The sequence below is a fragment of the Gracilinanus agilis genome, chromosome 3 (genome assembly GCF_016433145.1).
Source record: "Gracilinanus agilis isolate LMUSP501 chromosome 3, AgileGrace, whole genome shotgun sequence".
Classification (NCBI taxonomy): Eukaryota; Metazoa; Chordata; class Mammalia; order Didelphimorphia; family Didelphidae; genus Gracilinanus; species Gracilinanus agilis.
Window position 1 is genome coordinate 381,360,145 of NC_058132.1, and position 27,299 is coordinate 381,387,443.

General features: G+C 36.0%; 1 protein-coding gene across 1 annotated transcript in view; it reads left to right on the forward strand.

Moving 5' to 3' along the window:
• POLA1 (DNA polymerase alpha 1, catalytic subunit) overlaps positions 1-27,299 on the forward strand; it is a 358,044-nt gene that overhangs the window by 234,409 nt on the left and 96,336 nt on the right. Inside the window, exon 36 of the mRNA XM_044670152.1 lies at positions 23,766-23,862. Coding sequence (XP_044526087.1) covers positions 23,766-23,862 — 97 coding nt within the window. The remainder of the gene's footprint in view (positions 1-23,765; positions 23,863-27,299) is intronic.

Sequence of the window (27,299 nt, forward strand, 5' to 3'; positions counted from 1 at the left end):
TATATTTCAATAGTTTTAATTTCTCGTTTTAGAGACATAATGAAAAATTAAGGAAAACAAATCTAAATTTATGGATAGTAAATACACTGAAGCTCCTTTACTCTGTATTACTGCTTGCACCTTATAACATTCCTCACTAGCAAAATTAATTCTACTCAAATACAGACACTCAACTTTATATTGTGGGAATGGCATTGTGAAACGCTGGACACATACAGCAACATTTTGCAAGGCATTTTGGGATGTGTAGTTCTGTACTCTTATAAACATTAAAATCAGATGGGAACAAACTGTGGACATCTAACCTCTTGCCTTCTTCTAGAGAAGGTGCAGGGTGAATAGAGGTCTCTAATGCCTGTTTATTTTATGATCCACCTGTGCACTGACAGGCAGTAAGGCACCCTGCATGACTCAGGTCATATTCATTCTAAAGGTTTGAAAGTGAGTTTAAAGATGTGCTTTTGTGATTCCTAAAGCCCTAGGTTTATAGAGCATATCAGTTTAATTGTGAAAGAGAGCTCAGGAGCTCTAGAATTCTGTTTTTAGCCTTGAGGACACTAAATAAGTCTTGCTGTATCAGGTAAAGAATGGAGGAAATGGAAGTTTTAGAGGATTCCATAGCATCTCTCATGAACTTGCCCCCTTGTCAGTTTGGAGAAAGTGGGAGGTCCTTCATCATAGGTAGGAGCCAATAGCCAAAAGCAGTAACAAGAATAGTCAGTCTTTTGCTAAGCCCCTCACAGAGGGATTCTGACGATTTTAACTCCAGAAAATCTTCTCTCTTCACATGGGAATTCAGGGCTAAATTTTTGTGTTCCACCCTTATTTTCCTCTTACAACAAACTGTCTGAATTAACTTGTTACTATTGTTAGTACTATAGAGAAGTGATTATGTGGTATAGTGAACTTGGATCCAGAAACCCTGGTTTTAAACCTTTCCTCTCACTTCCCCCCCGCCCCCCAGCTTCACTATTTAACTGTATGCTCTGAATTTAAGAAAATTACTTAATTTCTCCAAACCTCTTTTTCTTCATCTATATAGTAATAATAGCAATAGTTACCCTATCTCTCAGGAATATTTGAGGAAAACATTACATAAAACAGTCTATAAATGAGTAGGCCTAGCATTGTGCTAGATTACAGGGCAAAAGACTAAGACATAATCCTCCCCACAACTAACAGGTAGGACATAAGTCTTACACATTGTATTACTACCCACAACACTATTCACATGGTATATTTTTCACTAGATAGGTTGCTTTACTGATTGGGTAAGACATTAGTAGAAAGTACACAAGATAGCATATTTTAAGATGCTAATCATGTTCATGATATAGATCATAAGTACAAAAGGAGGTTGAAAAGAGGAAAGCTCAGTAAGGGCTAGATTCATCAATTAAGGCTTCATGGAGAAGGTGAAACTTGAGTTGTGAAAGATAGTTAGGATAGGAATGGGTGAAGGTGAAAGGAGGAAGTGTTCATGTAAGACACCGTGACCTCATTAGAGCTCAAGAACTCTGATCTTTGCTTCCATTAAAAATGGTTTCTAGGTCTAATGGTGAATGTTTGATGACCTTCTTGCTTCTTCCCCAACACAAGTTTAGAAGTAATAGTGCTATTTAGGAGAGTGGCATTGACTTCTTATTTCCACAATATCCTCAGAAATAACAAGGCTTTCCAAAAAATGAAGCAAAACTGTGCAAAATTCTGACTAATAAAAAAACTACATTTAAAGCATCAAATTTAATAAGCAAAACAAAAAATAACACTGATAAAATTATAAGTATGGATTAAGAGAAACTTAAAAAAAGAAGCTTAAACGAAGCAGGCAGAAATTCCAGAAAATGAAAATATATATAAGATGGATTTTGAGTGTGGAGAAATAACAGAAAAGCTGTGTGTGTGTGTGTGTGTGTGTGTGTGTCTGTGTGTCTGTGTGTCTGTGTGTGTCTGTGTCTGTGTCTGTGTCTGTGTTTTCCACTTGTGTATTATTTTTAAATTTCAAAAAAGCTATACTGAGATGGGGCAACTAGGTGGCCCAGTGGATTGAGAGCCAGGCCTAGAGACAGGAGGTCCTGGATTCAAATTGACCTCAGACGTTTCTTAACTGGATGAACCTAGACAAATCACCTAAGCTCTTTTGCCTTACCCCTTCTGCCTTGGAACCAATATACAGTATTCATTCTAAGAAGGTAAGGAGTTTAAAAAAAAAAAAAGATATGTTCTTTCAGGATTTGGTTTTTTTATAAGTTAAAGTCATATTTGCCTAACTTGGATTTGTAATTTAATTATCTGTTATCTCCTACTTTGGTGACTAAAATGAATGTAAGAGTCAGATTTTCTTTCCTACAATAGTATGCCAAAGGAAATTTTTCCTCATAATCTTTGTTTCAAAAAGAATAACTGATAAGAAAATATTTCCGTGAATTTTTGTTTCATTTATGTGTCTTATCCACTCTAGTTATCTTGGTAATGGACTAGCAAGACATGGACTGACTGGCAAGACTGCTTCTATTTCTTTGACCCCTTGATTATATTTCCTTAAGACTATAAGAAAATGAGGAAACACCTACCATATGCCAGTAACTTTGCTAAGTGCTGGGGATGTGAAAAAAAGGCCAAGAATAGTTCCTGCCTTCAAAGAATTCAATCTAATAGGAGAAAAAACTCTGTACAAGCAAGATATATACAGGATAGATTGGAGATAATCAGCAAAGGGAAGGCACTAGAACCAAGAGAGATCCAGAAATGCTTCTTGTCAGAAGTTGCATTTTAGTTGGAATTCAAAGGAAGCCAGGAAATAAAAGTGAAGAGGAAAAGAATTCCAGGCATGACAGGCAACCAGTAAAAAAAAATGCCTGGAGTCAAAAAATATAATTTCTTGTGCAAAGAACAGCAAGGCGTCCAGGCACTGGATTACATAAGGCTAAGTAAAGCATAAGAAGATAGATAAGGAGAGGAGGCCAGGTTATAAAGGGCTTTGAATGCCAAGCAGAGGATTTTATATTTGATCTAAGTAAAAAAATATTTATTTACTATCACCTAGATGTTAAGAATATAAAAAGTTAAAAGTATTTGTAGTACTTGTTGCTTTGAGAACTCAGGGATTCTTTATAAAATTGTTAACATTTTATTCCAAAGAAGACAACTTCTTTTGCTGAATCAAAAACATGTTATAGATTATTCATGGCAGTATGAAGGTGTATCCCATATTAAAGATTGTAGTCATGACTGGGAGAGGAAACCTCTGAACTATTGTCTTTATTGACTTCCTTTACCAACACTCAAAAGTTATGATTTCATTTATCAGTTGGCTCCTTGCTTAAAGTAAGTCCATTCTCAACCTTCTTTATATCATCACATATACTATGTTTAGCATAATCTTAATTTGTTTTCTTGGAATACATTAAGCATTAAACAGTGGTAACATCTAGACTCTGTTGGTGTTGGGGGATAGGAATGATTTCTAAATTTTCTACAAGGTCTTTATAGTATCTCTGAGTTCAAAAAAGGAAGAATGGAAAGATAGTAGGTCATTATTAATGAGGCGATGGTGTGGATTGGTGGATTGATGCCACAAGGTATTTACCAAGCTCAAGTAAAAAGAAAAAAGTAGTCTCAGTAAGAATTCTTCAAAAATAAAACTTGCAAAATAAGTATTTTTATTTTTGCAAAAGGATCCCTTATGAATAAAAAATATTAAGCTTTGTAGTCACTTTTGGGATATTTCCCAAATTACTAAACATACCATAGCCTACAGCCTGTTTTCAGGATTATTACAATAGATATATAAGCCCACACCATCCTATTTATATCCAAGATTGTGGTTCAAGGAGGAAGTCATCCAACTTAAGACAACAACTTCTTATAAGATATTGATACTTATCTTGATCGAGAAGTGAATCAGTCAACAATATACATACGTATATAAATGCATTATAGAGTTTATATAGTCTTTATATTATTTTATAAGTATATGTATTTGTAATTATATTTATAAAACCTACTATATTCCAGTGACGGGACTAACCAGGGATACCTAGATGAAAAGAAAACTTTACCTACATTCATGCAGTTGATATTATATCAAAGAAACAAACAAACAAAAAATGCAAGGCCTCTTGTGACCACAATAAAGAATTCATATAGTGGAATGGCAGAATTGAAGCACTGGGATATGTTTTCACATCACCGATCATTAGAAATGGATACTTTAGATTTAAAGGAGGAAGGTATTCCAAACCTTGCCTTCTCTCACTCTCCTCTGATTTAATTGATATAGGGAACTTCCTCTACCAGTTCAGCCAGATGCAATTCTCAGTATTTAGCTTGTTGTCTTAAGAGTTGCCTAAAGCACTGAGAAGTTAATGGCTTTCCTAAGGTCACATAGCCAGTGTGTGTCAGAGTTGAGCCTTTGCATCTAATCCAGGTCTTCCTGACTACCTATCTCAAACTGTATGGAAATAAAATGAACAGAAATTACTTTCCAGAGATCATTGATTTAGAATCAGAAAGGATCGTAGAGATCATTCAGTCTAATAACTTCATTTTACAGATGATGAAACAGGCCCAGAGAGATTGTAACTTGTCCATGGTCACACAGATCATAAATGAGAGAGCATCAGAATTTGAATCCATGTACTCTAGGACCAAATCCAGAACATAAAGATATATTCTACCTGGGCAAGTAAAGAAGACATTTTTTAGTACACTAGAGATTTATAGCTTTCTCGTAGCACAGTAACTATTCTTCTGAATTGAGATCTCCTTTGAACTTTATTGGTAGGTGCTTAGTTTAAAATACTCCTATGTATTTTTTCTTTAAAAATTTAATAATAATTGAAAATACAGATTAATTTTACTCAAGTTCCTTTTATTTTTCTGGTTTATAATGACTAGAAAAATCATTTTATATTCACAGATATTAAACAACATATCTCTGCAAAGCAAAGTAAATTGCTTTGGAGTCATTGGTGGGCAGGACCTCCTACAGGTCTGTGGATGATTGAAAGCTTCAACTCTCTCTAAAGACCTGTACTTGAGACCTGCCCACTAGTGCCAGGTTAGCTGTGGTATTTTTAGAAAAAGAAAAAAAATTCCTGGTAAGATTATACTTTTTCCCTCAACCTTTCTGTTCTCCATTATTCAATTTGATTGTGGTTGTGGATGAACACCATTTCGAGGAATTAATTATCTGATTTAAGATTTAATAAATTCATCTCCAGCTTAAACTGGTGATAAATTAGAATTCCTTGTTCATTTCTTAATCGAGTGGGCAGAACTCTGAGTCAGGCATCTGGGTCTTGTTCCCTGTTCTGCCAGTCATTTGCTTGGGTGACTTGATTATTGAATCTCTGCCTTCTTTCTGGAATGACTGAGTGGGGGTAGTAATATTTAATAACCACATTATAACTGTATTAATTTTTAAAATAACATCTTTTTATAAAAATTGCTACCGTATGGTTAAATGTGGTCATGGGAATTAGGAGATAAGACTATTCCAAAGAATTCATGTATGATTATAAATTTCCATTTTTATTCAATCCTCTCTAGTTCCTAGAACTTTTAAAAGTTTGTAGAACTCCTATAAATGCTAACACTTCTGAACCTTAATTAGAGTTGTTAGTCACAACATTTGACTGGTTAGAGGTTTTAGTGCCTTTACCTCATATACTTGTCCTCTGGTAGAGATACTAATTAGAAGTGAAATGATTAAAAATAGGAAAGAAGAGAAAGAGAAAAACTTGGTTAGCTTGTCTGAAGAACTAATAAATAACGAAATGGCAACAGTGAGTGGTGGTTCATTGTGGATGCTCAAGCTTATATTTTGTGAGGGTTTAAAGTTGGGCCATCCTCCATATGTTGTTGTTTAGCCATTAAGTCATGTCTGACTTTTCAGGATCCCATGGACCATAGCATGCCAGGCCCTGACCTCTACTGTTCCTTGAAATCAGTCCAAGTTCATGTTCATTTTTTCTGTGACAATATCTGTCACTCTCATCCTCTCTTCTTTACCTTTTGCCTTCAGTTTTTCCCAATTTTTTTGTTTGGTTTGTTTTTTTCCCAATGAGTCCTGTCTTCTCTTTATATGGCCAAAGTATGTAAGCTTCAGTATTTGATTTTTTGATGACTAGCCTGTATTAATTTCTTTAAGTATTGACTGATTTGATCTCCTTGCTGTCTAGGGGACTTAGAAAAGTTTTCTCCAGCGTGAGTTTGAAAATATTGATTCTGGGGTCTCATCTTTGCTTATAGTCCAGCTCTCTCGGCTGTCATTGCTCTTGGAAAGAGCCTTATAAGGGGGTTGGAAATGCTGAAGTAGTACTTGAAGTACTATTGTATATCCATTGACATTTGAGGAGCCAGCTCTACAATAAAAGCTTCTCTTGGCATATGTTGGAGAAGTAAATCCTTTGTTTTAAGTGAGTTCAGCAACAGATATTTTACTGAGTGCTATGTCCAAAGCAACAAATAAAAGTTCTGGGGAACCATCAAAACCCGACTAAAATCCTTATTTAAAGAGATCTATTTGCTAGTCCTTGAACTTTGGATAATATTAAAAAAATTTTAAGCCAGCAACATGGTGGAATTCTGAAAACCTTTTTCTAACCCACAAAGCTAAATGCTTTTAGTGTTTTTTTTTTTCTTTTTAAACCCTTGTACCTCGGTGTATTGTCTCATAGGTGGAAGATTGGTAAGGGTGGGCAATGGGGGTCAAGTGACTTGCCCAGGGTCACACAGCTGGGAAGTGGCTGAGGCCGGGTTTGAACCTAGGACCTCCTGTCTCTAGGCCTGACTCTCACTCCACTGAGCTACCCAGCTGCCCCTGCTTTTAGTTTTCTATGACATCAAGTATTTGAATAATTTAGTTCAGGAAATACAACTTTGCTTGGGGGGAGGTGAAAGGAGTGGGTACAAAACCTGTCAAAAGGGACCCAATCTCCAACCTTAAGCTTTGTCAATTTATAGGAGAAATCTAACAGTTTTGTAAATAGAGTCTTAATTAATTTGCCAGTTCTATTCTGTATACTTCCAAAAGTGGAAACCAGTGGCTTAAAGACTGGAAAAGTGCTCATTTAATTCAGAAGTAGGTTGGCTAGCAAGGATACTGTATTAAAAAAAGCTAGACTTTTGAGAGTATGGATCAGTATGGAAATAAGTAGAAGGAAACAAGAAATGGACCTAGTGGTTGAGATATTTTGTAAAAATTATTATTAGAGGGAAGAATAGATGGGGACACATTTTACATAGTTCATTAGTAGAAGATCTTTGATTTTTATTGCTGCAGGAGTCTCCTGTACCATAAAAATCCTAACTCTTAAATTCCTACTAGATATTTTGAGTTGCAGTGGACACCCAAAAACATTATCATCTGCTGGTCAGTGGCACTGGTAAGGACCTTTTCAGAACTAAGATTGGAACTTCCAGGAAACATTCCATTGCTGGGTCTTTAATTGATGATTCATTTGAGCCTAGAATCACCTCCATATTAATGACTCTACCATTGAGGATAAGTTGTATCCAAGTTAATAGCCTATATTCTACACTTCCTGCCTTGAAATACTTTTAAAAATGTCCTTCCAAACATTTTCCCTTTCTTTAGTTTTTTCCAAAAGAGGAAGAAGAGATAAACAAGTAATTGTCAAATCAACTTATCAAAAGATTAAGTGGAAATTATCATTTCCTTCCTTTTAGCCCAAAGTAGGTTGGCATGAATCTATTTTTCTGGTGTTGTGTATTTCACCTCAGGAAGATTCCATTACCTTGCTGTTGTGATTATGGTGGTTGTTACGTGTGTGTTTTAAGTTATTCTGTAAAATGCATTCATTTCTTTGTTCATTGAGAAATAGAAGTAGTTGGTATGAATGAATAGATGTATGGTTGCAGGCAAATTGAGCTTCTAATCAAGCAAGTGTCTAATATTGTCAATTCAAATGCTCTTTAAAAGAAATAAAGGGTAGAAAACACCAAACCATTTTTCTTTACCCCTTTTGATCTATCAAAATCATGTAGTGACCTAGGAAATTAGAAGAAATTAGACATGAAATTATCCAATGAGACCTGTATATGCATCAGAAATCTACACTGGAGAATAAGGAGGGGCTCAGTAGGTATAATATTTATTGAAATTTTTATTGAAGTTTCAAATTTATTTATGAAATGTATTCTTGAATAATATCTTACCCAATTGCAGTTTATTCCAGTTGTAATTTGGAAGAAAACTGACAGTACCACACTGATCCTATAGTCTGCTAAGACATTCTTCTTATACAGTTGGTTACATGAAAACCAGAACTACTTTATTTTGAAGATATGTCATAATGTGTATTGCTAAACATTTCCTTTAGAAAGTCTAATTTACCTAAGAACCATTCCCTAGTAGATAGTCAAAGGATAATAAATTTTTAAAAATGCAAATTAAAGTAGCTTTGAGGTTCCATGTCACACGTATAGGGCCTGGCATAATGATGAAAAAGGGAAATGGCAAATGTTGGTAGGAGCTGCAGAATGACAAGTATGCACTGTTGGTGGAGTTGCGAATTGATATATGCATTCAGGGAAGCAATTTTTGAACTATACCCAGAAAATTATCAAAGTATCCATACTCTTTGATCCAGCTGTAGTACTACTAGACCTTGACCCTAAAGAGATCAAAGAAAAAAGGAGGATTCATATGTACGAAATTATTTATAGAAATTCATTTAGTGGTTCTCAGAAATTAGAAACTATTGGGGAATGGCTAAGGAAAATGTGGTGTGAATGGAATAGAATATTATTATGCCATTAGAAATGATGAAATGTGTGAGAAAACCAGGAAGACTTCTCTTAACTGATGCAGAGTGAATTGAGAACTAGAAAAATAATTTATACAATAATAACATTCTAGAGGGGAAAAAAAGCTTTGAAAAACTTTAGAACTTTAATAACAAGCCACAAGTCCCAAAGAATGAAGATGAAAAACACATTCTTGATAGAATGGTGATTAACTGAATACATTTTCAGCAATTATTAATGAGAAAATTTGTTTTATTGAATTAAGCTATACATTGAGTATTTATTTTTCCTTGATGTGTGGAGGAAAGAAGGTAGTGAGGGACAAGTCAACTTCTTTTTTTTTTTTTCTTCTCCCTTACCATTTGACGTATTCTTGTCTTTAGAGAGTTGTTTTCTTCAGTGTTTTGTGGGGTTTTTTGACCTTCATTTCCCTTTGGCCCATTCTAGTTTCCACGTTGTTGAATCTTTTATCATTTCTTTTATTTGTGTTTTTTTTTTTAAACTTATTTTCAAGTTCTTGCAAGAGGTCTTTTAGGGCTGGATATCCTTTTTCACGTTCCTTAGAAGCTTCATGTTTTCTTTTTGCCATTGTTGTTCTCTTCTGAAGGAACTTTCCAAGGTTAGGTTTTTGTCTTTGTCACGGTCATTTTTCTAGTTATTAATTTCTTCTCCTGGAGTGGAGGGAGTGTTATAAGCTTACAGCATCACCTTTTCTGCTGTTTGAGGTAGGTCTGACTGTCTTTGGACCCCTTGGCGTGCACTTTAGGTAGTGGCTTCTTTTGGGGAAGCTTGCCACTGTTTTGTCCAGCTGGACTCTGTGCCCCTGCTTTCAGTTTCCCTATTGTCTCTTGTGTTGGGGTTGTTCCTCGCTCTACTTTTCTTTACCTCAGGCCTGGGTAGAGCTAGTTTGGGGCTGTGTGTAAGGCTGTTCCTGCCTCTGGAGCTTCTTTACCTCAGGGTCCCAGAAGCCTTGTCTTGTGCTGCTCCTGATCTGGTGTTTTGTTGCCTCAGGCCTCTCAGCAAGCTCTCCCCAATGCAGCACCCACTGACCATTCACCCTTCTCACCCATTCCAAAGTTGGTCTCAGACACATACTAACTCTGTGAACTTGATCAAGTCACTTGTCTGTCTCAGTTCCTCAACTATAAAATAGGGGTGATAAAAGCACTTCCATCCGAGGGTTATTGTGAGAATAAAAGGAGTTAATATTTTAAAGCTCGTAGCATAGAACCTGGCATATAGTAGTTAGTATAGAAATGCTAGTTATAGTTATTTTTACTATTGTTAACAATTATTATGATTTTATTTGTTAACAATCTCTCCATATTTTGTCCCCACCAATAAAACGACAAAGAAAAAAGAATCCTCATAACAAATATGTATATTCTAGCAAAACAAATTCCTCATTGTCCATGTTCAAAAATATGTCTCTTTCTGCATTTTAAATCTATCACCTCTATGCCAAAGGGTGTTTAATGTGCTGCATCATTTGTTCCTTTGAAATCATGATGTCACTGTTTCAATAAGTATTCTAGATTGTCTTTCAAAGATATTTTTCTTTATAATGTTGTTTAATCTTGTATATATATTTAAAAGGAAGCTATTTGGAAATTAGAATAGAAAATCAGTTTCATGTATATTCTTACTTTTCTGTTCTTCCTTGTATATAAGATAGAGTATTAAAGTGTTTCTAAGGGTTTCTAAGCTGCTTCATTTGTTATTAGTTGGCACTTCGGTATTAGTAGATATTATCAGGCCTGTAAATCATAGCTACAGTGACTAACAAGAATCAATCAGTCATTGAGCATTTGTTAAGCACTTACTATGTGCAAATTAAAAGAACAATGAGGTGGCAAACTTGGGTGACTAGAAAGATGATGGTACCCTCAGTAACAAGGAGGTTTAGCATGAAGGTAGGGGAGATGCTTGGGCTTGGGGAAGAAAGATAATGATTTCAGTTTTAGTTGTGTTGAGTTGGTGGTTCCTCTGGGACATCCATTTTCAAATGTCTAGTAGGCATTGGGTCATGTGTAATTGGAACTCAGGTGAGAGATTAGGTTTAGAAATTTAAATCTGGGAGCCATTTGCATAGGGAAGATCCTTGAACCTATGGGACTGAAGAGATCACCAGGTGAGAGAATGAAGAGAAGAAGCCCCAGTCAGAGCTTTGAAGGACATCCTCAGTTAGTGGGCATGGCATGGATGAAGATTCTGCAAAAAATACTGTGAAGGAATGGTTAGAAGTTTAGGAGAAGAACAAAAAGAAAGCAGAGTTACAAAAATCCAGAGAGGAGAGAAGTCCAGGAGCAGAAATTAGTTAACTTTATCAGTGCTTTAGAGAACTGAAGAAGGATAAGTATTGAGAAGCCATTAGATATGGCAGGTCATTAGTAACTTTGAAGAGAAAAATTTCCATAAAATCCTGAAGTGAGAAGTCAGATTATAAGAGGTCTGAAGATTCTTTTAATAAAGCAGATGAAAAGAAGAAATAGAGGTACTGGTTATAGACAGAATTATTATTATAATGCTAGTTATATAGTTATACTTTCCAATGAGTTTACATGAGAAGGGGAAGAGATAGAAGACAATAGCTGGTAGGCATAGTAAGGTTTCTCTAAGGATAGAAAAGACTTAAGCAGGGCAAGAGCCTGTAGACAGAGAGAGACTGCAAATTATAGAGAATGGAGATAAAAATGGAGGCAGTTTGCTAGATTAGATGGAAAGGAATGGATCCATTTAAAGAGGTTGGTCTTCACAAACACTGGGTCTGCTTCATCAGAGACTGGAGGAGATAATGGGGCATCATATCAAAAGGATATGAGATGAAGAGGAGAGAAAAGAGCTTTCATTTAAAGGCATCAATTTCTTTTTTGATGAGGGTGAAGTATTAGACAAAGTTTTCAAGAAGATGGAGATACAGAGAGGCATGGGAAGCTTGAGGGGAAAAAATATATGGAATAATTGCTGTGGTGAGGAAATACAGGATTAATTAAGGAGCAGCAGTAGGATTGCCTTGTTGTAGTGAGGGGCCAGCAGTTGAAAGTAGGTAGCCTATTGGGGAACCAAAGATGTACAGTTTTATAATTTCCTCTAGGTCTGTTCAGTAAGTGATAGGAGTAATTCGTGGTTGAAGTTTAGCAAGTCTTGGTCAGTCAAAGGACCAAGGTGCAAGGGTTTCAAGAGTATAGGATAGTTTTTAGTTAACTGGCCCACCAAGAAGTCACCTTTAGAAAGAGAAGAAAGTGTAATCAGAAAAGGGGTAAAGGGATTATAAATCATGCTGAGAACTAAGAATAAATTTTAGAGAAGAGAGGCAGAAGGAAAAATGGAAAGACTAAAGATAATGATCAGATGGAGGAAAATCCATATCTTGAACATAAAAGAACATTTATTATTATTTTTTTAAGAACATTTATTATTGATGTAAGATTAAGGATATGATCATTCTTATGTCTGACTAATGTCATAGGGTCATAGATAGAGATCTTGATGGTCTTGATGAAACCTTAGACCACTGAGTCTAACACTGTCATTTTACAGTTGAGGAAACCAAGACTCAAAGAGGTTACTTGACTTGAAGAAATTCAAACCCACATCTTCCTGGCGCCAAGTCCAGCATGCTGTTCATTCAGGTGGAATGAAGTAGTAAGTCATGGAATTTGGGTGAATTGAGGAACTAGAAAATTAAGGTATTGACAGGTCATCAACTTGGTCATTAAAATTCTCTAGAATGACGGAAACAAGGAAAATGTCCCAAGGATTACTAGATAGCAGCTACCAACTAGTATTTAGATTGGGTGATAAATTTGAATCTAATGAACTGAAATAAAAGAGATTGCTGAATGATGACAGCAGAGGGAGTCTAGAAAGCAGTAGTGAGGAGAAAAAAATATTCCAGCTTCTCCCAACAGTGATCATTGGGAGGATGGAGTTAATGAAATGAAAGTACAACCAGTACCAAGGATGGTTAGGGATGCTATCTTCTCAGGAAGGAGCTAGGTCAGTAAGTTTTGCATCAGTCATTCAGTCAATTTCCTTACTCTTAACTGTCCTCTGAGTAATTCTACTATTTGTCATCCTAATTTTGACCTGTTATATTGTATTTGTGTTTTTAAAATGGGTTTCAGGCTAAAAACCCTGTCCAGGTTTGGGCAACACATTTTAGAAGAATTATTGAAAACATAGACTGTAACCAAGAGAAAAATGAACAGTGTTCATAACTATGCTTTTAAGATGATTAGAATAATGAGCTTGATTGTTTTGTTTTGAGGGTGGGAGAAACCATTGGAAATTATTACTGCCTTTAAAAAAATTTAAAAAAAATCCTTTACATTCTCTCTTAGAATCAATACTGTGTATTGGTTCCCAGGCAGAAGAGTGGTAAAGACTAGGCAATGGGGGTTAAATGATTTGCCCAAGGTCACACAGCTGGGAAGTGTCTGAGGCCAGATTTGAACCCAAGACCTCCTGTGTTTAGACCCTGGATCTCAATTTACTGATCCACTTAGCTGCCTCCCTCCCTATAACTTGTCTTTTAACAGTTTGTCATATGAAAAAGGAATTTGACTTGTACTCCTTAGCAAACAGCAAAAGACAAACCTAGGACCAGTAGACAGAAATTATGAGGGCAAATTTCAACTCAATATGAGGAAATACCTCTAAAAATTAGAAATATTTGGACATGGAATGGGTGAAAGGCAATATGCTATAGTACATAGAAAGGGAACCTCAAATCTATAGTCTCTTACACATGACTGTATGGCCCTGGGCAAGCTTCTTAGCCTCTCAATGCCTCAGGCATCTCTTTTAAGAATTTAAGTTACAGAACTAATGTTGATCTGAAGTGGAAAAATAAGAGATTCCTCACTAGGTGAAATCACAGGCTCCCCTCCAACTATGACACCTTATCCCTCCTCCCCTCAAAAAATGGAACAGACTGCCCCAAAAGGTCCTAAATGCATGCCAAGAAGAAAAATCAGAATATCCTTTGCATGTGAAAAAATGAAGTCTAGCTACTAATACTCTTAGCTCATGGTTTTTGTTTTGTTTTCCATTTAAGCTTGTTGTAAAACATTCATGTTTGGAAAGAGTTTGGACCAGATGACCTAAGAGGAAGTGGTGTCTTCTTAGTAAATATTAATCACCTGCTGTATGCCAGGCATTGTGCATTAAAGGCCAAAGACACTCTGTGCCCTCAAGGAGCTTGCAATCTAATGGAAAAAGTAAAAGAGGTACAATCCAGAAACAACTTTGTACCATCAAGTTATATACAGGATAAATTGGAGATATCAGCGGGGAAGACACTTAGCTTTAAGAGAATTGGGAAAGGCTTCTTATAGAATGAATTTAGTTGTGACTCAAAAGAAGCCAGTTGACAAAGATGAGGAAGGAGAGAGTATTGCAGATAATTGGAGAGGAGAAGCAGTGAAAATTAATGGAGTTGAGAGATGGTATCTTCTTTGATGAGATCTATTTTATGAAACATTGCAGGCCAGTGGCACTATATAGCAGAGTGCATGGTGGGTGGGAGGGTGTGTAAGATTTAAGAAGACTAGAAAGGTAGGAGAGGGCTAGGTTATGATGGACTTTAAACACCAGAGAATTTTATATTTGATCCTGAAAGTAATTGGGAACCACTGGAGATTGAGTTGGGGAAAGGGATAACATGGTTAGACCTGTGCTTTAGGAATGTCACTTTGCTAGCTGAGTGGAGAAGGCTCTGGGATAGGCGGAAACTTGAGGCAGGGAGACCAACCAGGTTATTTCAGTAGGTCAGGTATAAGGTGACAATGGCTTGTATTCAATCTAGTATTTTTTCTCCATAATTATTTTTTGTTTCTTCTATATATAGCTTGTTTGTACACGTTTGTTTTCTTATTGTCTCCCCATTACATTATAACCTCCTTGAGGCTAGGACTGGTTTTTGCCTCTTTCTTGCCCCAGCCTCTAGCATGGTGTCTAGCACATAGTAGGTACTCAATAAGTGTTTATTGCCCAACTGGCCTCCATACAAGAGAGGATATGAAGGTAAAATCACCAGAACTTGAGTGGTGTAATTGGATCTGGGGTGTAAGAGTAGGAGGGAAAAAAAAAAAAGATGACACCCAAGTTTGCACGTTCAGGTGACTGGGAGAATAATAGTGCCCCTTGGCAGTAATAGGCAAGTTAGAAAGAGGGAAAGGTTTGGGGAGAAGGAGAATGAGTTGAGTTTTAGACAGCTGGGTTTGCACAGGACATTGTTTAAGGGGTCTATTAGGCAGTTGGCACCGTGAGATTAGAAATTAGAACCCGTCAAATATAATTGATTTCAAATTCATCTGTGTCCAGGAATAATTGAATCTCTAGGAGCTGATGAGATCATCTAGTGAAATAGTACACAGGGAGAGAAGAGTTCTTGGGGTTTGTGTCCCTCCAGTTAGCAGTTATGACTTGATGACAGTCCAGCGAAGGAAACCAAGAGGGAGCAGACAGAGACCTGAGAATCAGAGATAAGTGACTGCAGTCAAGGATGAGGCTTTGTGAGTGAGGAAATCATTGGCATCATCAGTGAGAACAGTTTAATTGAATGACAAAGTCAGACAGCAGAGTTCAGAAAAAAATAGAGGGCAACACCTGCTGGAAACTGCTTTGTCAACGACTTCAGCCACAAAAGGGAGGAGATGTGGAAAGATAGCTAGTAAGGATGGAGGGATGAAGTGAGGAGGCTGAGGATGAGGGAGGCGTGGAAGTGTTTGTAGTCAGGAGGGAATCACAGTATAGAGAGGGGAGATTAAAAATAAGTGAGATGATCTAGGGGACTGGCTGCTAGACAAGATGGGATGGAATATATATATGCAGAGGGGTTTGCCTTGGCAAAGGAGAAGGGCCACTCCCTCATGTTAAACAGGAGAGACGAAGGTAATGGTACCAGAAGTGTGCTGTGTGAGTGGAGATAGGAAAGGGAGGTTCAAAAAATAGCCTCTGCTTTTTCTAGTGAAGTCTGAGGTAAGATTCTAACTCTGGGATGGGGGAGCAATGGGAGTTTTGAGGAAGCATGAAAGAGTTTTGAGAAGCTGCCATGGGGGAGTGTGAGAGTCAGAGATGTGAAAGGATTGTGTTGCCAGAGTGAGGGACTCGTTGAAATTAAATGACATAAATTTGTAGTGGCCCCACTGAGCATGGTTTTCTCATTTTCTCCAGTTTTGTTCAGCCCCAAAAGAATAGTCTCAAATGCAGCACGTGGTAAAAATAATCCAAGGCTAGTCCTTAGCAGGGCAAAATTAGCAACAGGATAAGGAGGCAAAGGAATAGGAATATATAGGGTTGAACTGGTTTACCAGTAGGTCAGAATGGAAAAGGTAAGATAGTGTAGCCAGTACAGGGTGATGCCTGGAAAAGTTGGGAGGGCCAAGAGACTGGCAATCATGATGAGGATGAAGAGCAGGGTTTGGGGTTGCAAGGCAGAGGTAGAATGGCAGCAAATTGTGATTGGATAAAGAAATTTCATGAATAGGAAAGGGGTGTGCTTGTGAGTGATGACAGGATCAAGGCAATAAACATCTTTGTAGCTGATGTGTGCTAGACAAGGAGATCATAAGAGACAAAAAAGTGAAAGAACTGGGACCTTAGGGTGTTAGAGGGCATGTGTATATGGATGTCAAGGTCCCTTATCCTCAGTAGTTGAGGAGAGAAAGCCGATGAGCCAGGCACTAGACTCCTTGTGGAAAGAAAGGGAGGGAGTATGACTTTGGAAGTCAGTAGACAACAGCTACTAGAACTTTGACTGGAGGATAAATTTTAATTGAGTGAATGTCAAAGAAGAGCTGTCTGAATTAGAGTGGATGAGGGTAAGCTTGGCAGTGCAGGGCAAGGAATATTCTAACTCCCCTAGCTTGATGAGTGCCTCTCTGACTCTAATTCTGGAAGGACCTAACCTCCAGGCCTAAGATGAGTACACACTTTCCTGGATAATTCAGTAAACATTCATGAGCTTCATTTTCCTCCTAAAAAATGGTCATAATAACACCCAACCTAACTGCCTCACTATATTGTGGAATAATTGGATAGGAAATATGGGTGAAAGTGCGAAGAACTGGAAAGATGTGTACTATAGCAATGCATCAGTGAGAAAGGTATCTCCTGACACATTTATATGGATCTGGACTCAGTGGTAGCATGGCGGCAAAAAATACAACACTGATTGTACCCATCAGATGTAAGCATACCACCTTTCTCTAGTGTAGAATATGCAATAGCAAATCACATGTCATGGAACATTCCTGAACAACCAAAACAAATTTAGAGTAGAATGGTATAATTTTCACCATTGATGGCATTTCCAGTAACCATATCTATTTATTGTCATAACTACTGGTATCTCTCTCATCATAGACTCTTGGAGACAGGTTATTAAGATGTCCAAAAATAGACAAAGCTTTCTAAATGTCATCTTTTGGCTTTTCATTAAATGGAGGTGGGGGAGGAGAAGAGGAAGAGAACTATCTTTATTTCAGCAAAATGTATGTATTTGTGCAAGCATGCCAAAGATGAAAGATTGGGATATCCCTTGCATAAGAGTAAATGAAGGCTGGTTGCTAGTACTCTTCATTGGTATAATTGTTCATAAGCATCTAATGTGTTAAGAGCTGTAAGTAGTAGGGTAGTTTAAAATTCTTAGTCCTTTTCTTTATAAGAAGATAAAAGTAAACCACTTACATCATTAATCTTTCATCTTTTGTCCTTTTGATACAGAAAGTGGTAATCAAATGCTAGTAAATAAACTTTTATGCTTAAATTCAGTGTAAGAGAAATTTTGGATTTAAATCAGTTGTTTTTTATAAATGTTGTTTAAAGAAATAAAGAGATTCTCTATATATTGTTGATACATTCTTAAAACCAAAGAGAGGCATCATTTCAGATTGGGGGGCAGGGTGGGATAAGAGGAAAAAAGAAATAGGATTGGAAATAGGAAATTTGTGATATTAGAAGAACAGTCAATTGGAGAGACAGGCCTATAACAATCCTTAATTCTAGTGAGCCCTTTATGGGCAGCATTTAGATACTTAAACATCTGCAATATTGAGCTCAACCCCCTTTCCTAAGATGGAAATTGCCATGTGCAGAATGACTTGATAGAAAATGGTGCACATCCTATATAATCTTCTAACAGCAGAATGCGACCAGTGGCACTTCCCCGAAAAAAATAAATTACCCGAAATTTGCAGCACATTCATATTCAATTTCATCACAGCAGATGCTCATTAGTATGTTGTTATTAATTGGTATTCACTTTAGGTTTTGTTTAAAATGAAGATAATAATTAGGTTTTAATTACTGCATCATTGGGGGGGGGGTAGAAATGCCTCTCAAAACACTGAAATATTTCCTGATGCTAACTCAACAACGTGTGTTTCTAAGGACTTTGAAGATGCATTTTCATGAAAGATTCAATTCTAGGACAAGAAATTGCTTGGTTTCCCCACATACACACACCTTTTTTAAACATAGTAACCAAGAACTTACACTAAATTGTCTACTTGATGGACATACTGAATAAGATGATAATGTGTGCCACCATTCTTTCTAATCAAATTACCAAAAAGACTTCTTGGGAAAGTAACCCTTACAAGCGGCTGATTAATGAAGTGGTGCCACTGTTTTGTATTAGAACTAATTGAAGTAATCCAAATAAGTTATTTCCATAGGATATGGAAATAATTTCCTTTACAAAGAAGTACAGTGGAGTTGGCAAACTAGTTATTTCTCCAACCTTCTCCTTTACTACTCTCATTCTATGTGGGGGTGGGAGGGTGAATATGGGGAGGCAATGAGATTAAAAGGGGAGGGGAAACAGTAAATTGAATAAAGGAAAGGAAGGAAAAAATGTATAGAGCTGACTCAGAATTGAGTAGATACAATTAATAACTGATATACAGTGAAAGTATTAAATTATTTAAACTACCGTAAGAGAATAAAAAATAATTTAGGATTATCTTGTCTTTAATTCTACTAAAAATAGTAGTATTACTGGGGAGGGTAACGTTTAAATTCATATTTATTGAACATCTACTATATGAATAAGCAGTATGAGGATACTCTTCCCTTCTTCCCCCAATTCATATGATTACTTTCAAAGAATCAAAATCCAGTTGAGGAGATAAGATTTGTTCACCCAAAAATATAGTAACAAAAGAGATTTCACAAAGAACTACAATGTCCAAAAAGGTTTTAGTTCAATTTATAGCTTGTATTATAAACTAGTTCAAATTGCACAAAGTCTTTTAGGACACCAGGTATAAACATTGAATGAGGGGTACCACATAGTCTATGGTATGACTCCATAAGAGGGAGAGATTCCTGTGAGTTTTATAAGCTTTCTAAAGAAAATAGGAAAACATATAGGCCTTAAAAGATGAGTACCTTGAAGATAGGGAAGAAGAGTAGAATGAAGAAGGGCTCCTAACGTGAAAAACATTAAGTTCTCAAGGAACAGTGAGTGACCAATCTGTCTCCTTAAAGGATACAGATGGAAAAATAGGGCAAGATTTTGAAGGTTCTTCATTGCTAAGCTAAGGCATTTGGACTTTTTATTCTTGGGTAATGCAGAACTGTTCAATTATTTCTTTATGTCCATTTTTCCCTTGTGAATATGGAACGTTCTATCCACTGAAACTCTGAATTATATAGTTCTTGACTAATTAATCTAGGAAGACAGTTTTTACTGGCATCAAATTCATGAAGGAATTGTATTCTCGACTGTTGGGACCATCTCTTCATTTTTTTTCTGCTGATAATGGCAAAGCAGGATAAACCAAAAAGAATGGCCTTTGTGACTACTTAATGTCTTTTCATAACTTTTATCTTTCTATTATCCTTTAACTTTTATCTTTCTTTTTTGCATGGTTCAAAAATTTTCATTTACGCTTTACAAGAAAAAGGGGACAGCTCAGACACTAGACAAGTGGCAAAGAGGATAGACAATTAGGAATTAGAAATTGGCTGTGGATGACCTACATTTGGGGAGTTTACTCATTAATTTCATACAATCAGCACTTTACAATAGTGATAAGAGCTCCCATTATGACCTACAAAGCACTTTACATGCTTTAGTTTGTGGTTAGAATATCTTTGTTTAAGGAAGGTAGAAAAACTAATCCTGTGCAGTTTTCTGCTCTCTAGGTTCTCATTCCCTGAACTGCCATCATGACCATGCTGCCTCTTTTCATGCCTTCAACCAGAATTCCTGACTATTTCTTCTTTCTTATGTGAGAATGACAGGTATTAAAGGGAAACTGGCTATTTTTTCTTACAATGAAATACTTTCATATAATCACTTAAGCAAAAAAAAAATCCAAGATTTTATATTGTGATCTCAATTCTTAAAGTAGGTTAGATGGAAAAACAGTGCCTCTTATGAGTTTTGAACAATACACCCAAACTATTTTATTACTGCCACTGGTTTAAAAGTATAAAGATAGATGGCAGCTAGGTAGCTCAGTGGATTGAGAGCCAGGCCTGGAGCTGGGAGGTCCTGGATACAGATCTAGCCTCAGATTCTTTCTAGCTCTGTGAACCTGGACAAGTCACTTTTGCCCTTGCCACTCTTCTGCTTTGGAACAAATACACAGTATTACTTCTAAGATGGAAAAAATAAGGCTTTTTTAAAAAAAGGTATAAAGATAGTACTTCATCAGAATTCCAAAAATAATGTCTGAGAAATTAATAAACATGGAATGTAGGGACTGTCCTTTCCCTGGAACAGTTGGACCAGAAGAGATAATGAAGTTACATTGGTTCTAAAGGAACATTTACAGGCAGTTCAAAAGGTATTTTTATTTAAATATTATTAAAACATTCTTTTTTTCCTTTACAAAAGACCAAAATGTTAAAACAGAGCTTTGACTTCTCCCTTACTCCTGACCTTTTTGCCCCTAATTGTCTCCCTGATGTTTATTGCTTCTTTAATTTTATTTTTGGGGAGTTATTCTTATTCCTCTGTTAAAGCTGTGGGTAACAATCTTGAATGCAGACCATACTCATACAATAGCTGTTATAACTCAGCCTTGTCCTTTCTAAATCACAATCAGTTGCTTTGGTACATGATGTTCAAGCTGTAAAGGGATACTGAAAGAAGCCTGGGCACTTTGGTGAATGCAATTTTAAAGGCAAGAGTAAGAAATCGAACATTTTAAACCAATAAGTGAAAGCTAAGAGAGAGAGAGAAATGTTAAAATATCATCTTATTTTCTTGAAGTATTTTCCATCCAATCTCGTGCAGTCAAAATGAGCATTTAAGTGGGGGGATAAAACCTAGCTGAAGATCTCACAGAAGACTGGAGGGTGTCAGGTTTTCTTGATTAGAAGAATTTATCATCAAAGCCAAAAGAGAAAAGATCATGAAGATCAAAAAGAAAAAAAAAAGTCCTAGATGTGATCACAAATTAATGGTACAAAATCAAGAAAACAAAAGTAGATGCTGTTCTTGTAGTCCATTTCAATTTAAGGTACATTTTTCTCAGTTTCATATGTTCTTTAAACCTATTTAATTGTATTTGACATTGAAAATCTAATAAGGCCTTTTGTTTTCAGCCAGTTTGCTAATTGCAAAATATGGCAGGAAGCAAAAGGGCAAGAGGTGTTGGTATATATTTTTTAAATATATAACTTCTTTTTTTAAATTACTTTTTTTCTATTTTCCTTATCCATTTAGGCAGTGACTTTCAATTAGCCTGTCTACTAATATCAGGTCACTAAACTCCATAGCTGACGCTTTATTCCTTCATGTGGGTTGTCACTCGTTTGCTTCAGTTGGCTGGCAAAGGTGGTTGTATATCCATTACTAGCAACACAGCACTTTGCATTTCTGAATTGACAAGCAGCTATATTGACCCAGCGCTTATTATGGGTCAACAGCTGCGTTAACCAGCGGAAGGACTGAGGGGCAATTAAAATGAATTGGCAAAAATATATCTTCCTAATTTACTCCAATTTGTTATTTATGCTAACATTGTATGGCTTCTATGGTGACACTAAACAGAATGGACCCAATAATGGCAATTAACATAAAAATATAATGGCTAATCAAATTGACAGCAACTGTTTCTCATCATCTCGACACACAATACATTATCAAAACAAACTATTATGAAGGAGGTAATTTCAGTGTTCTATTCAACCTGCTGCATGTGTGCAGTCAGGGAGATGTGTACCAGCAATTACTGCTGAATCTAAAAAACTAAACAAATAACTTAATCGCTGTCGTCCTCCTTTTTTTTTCCCCCAGGAAGCAGTAATCAGGATCTGCTAAAAATAACTGGGGTATAATAGTATAATGATGATGCATATTGTAGAATAGCTACCAAGAAATAAAATAGGCTTCTAGGTGTCTACTTTTTTAAAAATAGGTTCAGGTGAAGAAAAAGAGCCTGGTGTTAGGAATACACATGAAAAGACAATAGCCTTAGCTGATGAATAGCTTTGTGTGGATTTACTTGTACAGCCTAATATTTATAGCATAGTTTGCAATATCCAGAGAAGTTTAACATCTACTGGATTTAGTAACAAGTTTCACATCAAGAGGAGGCAGGAAAGGAAACGAGTATTATTAGAAATTAGATTTGGGTTACTTCTCTTGCCAGTTCAGATGGCTTATATATTTCTGTCATATTGTCAGGCAACAAGGATCCTTGTCCAAATCAGTTTAAATTATCAACAAGCATTTATTAAGACATAATATGCCTACTCTATGCCTGATATGGTAGAGTACTAGAGTTACAAAGTAAGGTAAAAACAGCCCCTGCCCTCAAAGAGCTTACATTCTATTAAGGCTAGTTTGACTTTGTTGCTACCTAAAAAGATATCTTTTGTAGCGTATAATCACAAGTAATTTAATTGAAATCATGGTTTTCATCAGGTTCCTAGTAGTATGTTGTGTGTACTCTAAATAAATTAGCACCTATTAGTGCATAATAGAGCATAAAACACAACTGTATTGTTGGAATTTCTCAGAGTCTGTTTGTAATACAACATGTAATGGGTTCTGTTGTATTGAAAAGAAATAAAAGTATGTCAGGGTGAGGTCTTGGGCATAGTTCAGTGCCTGCCACCATGAGAGTTTACTTCTACTAGAGAAAGAAAGGAGAGAGTACATACAGATTATTAGGATTGCTTATTTAAAGTAAAACGTCTTCTAGTGTTGGAGTCATAACACGCTGCTCACATATTGTTATTTGAATTCAGTTTGTGGTGGATGATTTTTCTTTATATACATGTATAGATAAAAGTCACCAGGTGAATACACAGTGGCTTTAGGTAATCTCAGGAATTTCAATAATCAGTGAACAAATTAATGAATCTATCTGGAATCTTCTCCTTTAATCTTTGTGGAGTTAGATTTTTCTTAGAGTCATATAGCATGAATGTACTAAAACTTTTTAGATAGAGAATGGATGACATTGATCCTTGGCAGTTCACAATTAGTGAGGGGTGGGGAAAGTGTACATTTAAGATTGATAGGAGTAGTAGACTGTTACCTATGTGATCCTGAAAATTTCATCAATGAAATAGTTCCCAAGAAGGCAAACTCATATTTTTGACACATGAAATTATACTAACAGTAGCACATGTTAAACAGTTTTTATAAATGGTTTAACTTCCTAGTTGCATGGACTGGGCCCCTGTTAGAAAGCATGCCACTTTTCCCAATTAACAGTGCAAATTGTCAAGGGTGCATAGGAATTTGCAATTTGATAAAATCAGTTTTTTGACAGCAGGGGTAATCAGTCTGCAGCTTCGCAAGTAGTAATCTGTGATCGAAGTGGCAGGATTTACTCTGAATTATGAAAGGTATGTATGTTATATGAGGGCAGAGAACCATTAGTATGAATCCCCTCCCCCCCTTTTCTTATAGGGTTTAATATAGAAGTTGATATTAGGGAATATACCCTATTAGGCGGGATCTCTTTTTTTTTTCCCCAAATAGTAGTATTCATTTATATTCTGTTCTATTGCAGTATTCCGACAAGTCTCTGTATACCCAGCTGTGCTTTTATCGGTACATGTTTGATTTGGACTATGCACAGGAGAAACTTATTACCGATCATGAGAAAGGTACGTTAAAATACTGTAATTACCTTTGAGTTTAAAGTGGAAATTTGCATCATAAAGGCCAGACCTACTCTGTCACACTGTTCAAACCAGCATCACACTGCTGTCTAAGAAGCAGGCAGTGAGGGCCTATATGAACACAGGGATCCCCTGTATGAAGAGGTGGCAGCATAGGAATCCCCATCTTTGGCCCCCACTGCATGACTCCCTTTGACTTCTATTGAAACGGGGCTTTGGGGGAGGGAAAGTAGAAAAAAGACTTTTTAAAATGCTATATTTTTAAAATGCTATTTTCTATAATAAAATAAGCATAAGCTCTGTACTCATTGGGCCTAAGAAAACTAGAAATTATCACAAAGGAATAGACATGGAGTGTGTCTGTGCTGTTCACTAAAAGCTTGGGTTAGTTTTGAAAGAGAGGGGTGGGTTGCAGTTTCAACATTCTATAAGAATATATATGTACCACATCTGAAATGCTCAAAAGACTGCCTACAGCATGCTGCTAAGGGCTTTACCTTACAGAAGAGTCACCAGCCCTATGGGATATAATTTTTTTTATGCTTTGTTATATAACTTATAGTATTTAGAAATGTCATGTCAAATGTGTGACTTTTTTCCCCTCCTACCTTAAAATCACATTGACAACTTTTCCATTGCCCATTTTTCTCATTAGTTACCTACAGTGTGTTTGTTTTGTTTGACCCTGAATATCAATTCACGGTTTTGTTGTTTGGTGTTAGGACTAGAGGAAACTTCCTCTTTACACAGAAATTGACATATGTATGGTTAGGTTAAATTTGTGGTGTTGCTATACATTTCATTATTTGAATTTTTTAAAAGAAATCTTTTGAGGTGTAAGATTTTAAACTCCTTGGAGGCAGAGAACATGTCTTTTATCCTTGTCATCAGTGCCCACACTATATAGTAGTTAAATATTAAGAATGAATGAATGTGTGATTTTCAAAAATGTTGAAAGCCCTAATCTGATCTACTCCCTGTTAATAAGTTAAACCATGGCCAGTTTTATTTTTTCATCTGTGGAGTGGATTACTTTATACACATTGTAAAATACCATTGATTAGGCAGATTTCAATTCCTGGATGTCAGGTATATTATAACCGATGATAGTATTGGAACATGGACATCGTGTTGAAACATAAATGTAGTAGATTTTAAATGGTTTTTTTATATGTATTTTGGCTAGCATGGTGTTCTACTTTCTTCATTTATAAGCATTTTGCAAGCTGCCATCTCCCATTTTTAAATGTTCCTTTGCCTAAGGTAAGGCTAGAATTGGGCCGCTTCCTAGACTACATTTATTGAGATAGGAAGGATTGCAACAAGAGACATTTTTTACTAGTGCTTTTTTTAAATGCATATAATTGTAATACTGGAAAATACTATTCCTTCGTGGCATTTCGCTGTTTATTTTGTAGTGAGTTGCATATGCTATAAGCAAAGGTCCAGTGCTTTTGTTTTGTTGTTCAATCTGAGACTGTCTCATAGAGTGGAATGAGTTCCTTATTTACACTCGGGGGCATGGGTGCAAATACTGTTTCTGTAATGAAAAGAACAAGTTATTTTACATCTCAGAGCCTCAGTATTCCCATAAGTAAAATGATGTGGTTGAACCTAATCCTATGAACTATTAACAGCCCAGATGCAGTTTTTAAACCTTGATAAAAATGCATAAAATACCTAGCCCTGGATCATTCTTGTTCACTCAAGGTTCTTTTATGCCAGTTCAAAAGCCAGGCTAAAAATCTAACTCTTGTCAGTGTAAGGAAGTAATGAGAGTGAAGAAAGGGAGAAGACATTAATAAGGAAATAATGCTGACTCTTTTTACTCAGCAGTTTGTTGCTAAGAGAAATTAAACCTTCATTTTTTCCCTAGGTTTTTTTTTTTGTTTTTTTTTATATGTCAATTCAATTTTTGACAACCATTTTCTGACATTTTACAATCCATGTTTTCTCTCTTCCTTCCACACCCCCTTCCCAGGATAGCAGGTAATATGATATAGGTTGGTACATGTGTTATCATATAATACTTATTTCTATGTTCATCATGTTGTGAAAGAAGACACATTTATTATACTAGAGAAAAATTCATGGAGGAAATAAAGTGAAGAATGGTATCTTTTAATCTTCATTTAGACTCCCATCAGTTTCTTCTTTGGCAATGATAGCCTTTTTCATAATGAGTCTTTTGAAGTTGTCCTAGATCCTTGCATTACTCATATTTCATTCATTATTTATGTCTTTGGAAATTCAGAGGACTGGGCATCTTCACACTATAAATTTTAGTGATCTGTGTTCTGTGATCTCATTGGTATGGATACTCCTTCTACTACTATAGATCAAGACCTATCTATACATTCTCATCTTATGTGATTCTTTTCCATGCCCTTCCACTCATGCTCCATAGTTTCAAAAATAAAATTCATACCAAAAAAGCAATTTATTTTCCTTTTGTTGCTCAGTTCTAAGAATTACTCTTATTTAATAGTCTATAACTTCATAAAGGCCATTTCGCATCCATCTAAAATTGACATGTAATTTACAGAAACACTTTGACAACTATTCTTTGTCCTTCCTCCTCCCAAAGATCATTTATAAGTACAGAAAAAATTAGAAGCATAGAAAGATCAACAAAATTGAATAAAACTGTTTATCTCTTCTAAGCCACTAATTAATTATTTCTCCCTTGCTTTTGTTGGTCACATTATAGAATCAGTTTAGCCTATGTATTTAGGGCATGTTCAAGTCATATAATTTCCTCAATTGTAAAATCAAAATATGTTAATGTTTTAGTTATGTACATTTCTTCTTCCCTGGTTGATTCTTGAACAGTAAGAGTAAAATCCCTATCTGTCCTTTAATCATTCACTAATATCTTTTCAAGGACTTCATGTTCTTGAAGGACATTGTTTCCTGAGATTATTTGAACTCGAGAAGATGAGTCTTCCTGACTTCAGGCCAGGACTCTTGTCCACTGTGCCAACTAGCAGTCCTGTAATTTGTAAGGGAGATTTATTATGTGATTGTATAACATTTTATTGACATCTCGAAATTCTTGGTAATTAAAGAATTGAGATTGAAGTCAAGAAGACCCAACTTTAAGTTCTACATGTTATTGGCTCTATTACCTTTGGCAAGTAACTTAATCTCATGCTTCCATGGGCAACTCTGTCATACTATAAATTTCACAATAGTTGCTGATTTGCATTAATAGAGGTAATTTCCTCACTGGAAGCTCCCTACAAGCAATGAAATCACAGAACCAAATTTAAAAGATGATTTTAAAAAGCATCCTGACATCCATGGGAATTTCAGAGAAAATACAAAGAAATTAATATAAAATAATAGGAAAATGAAAATGAAGCATTTGTCTACATATTCTGTATATACATGTAGTTGTCCTGAATTTAGAGATGTCATTG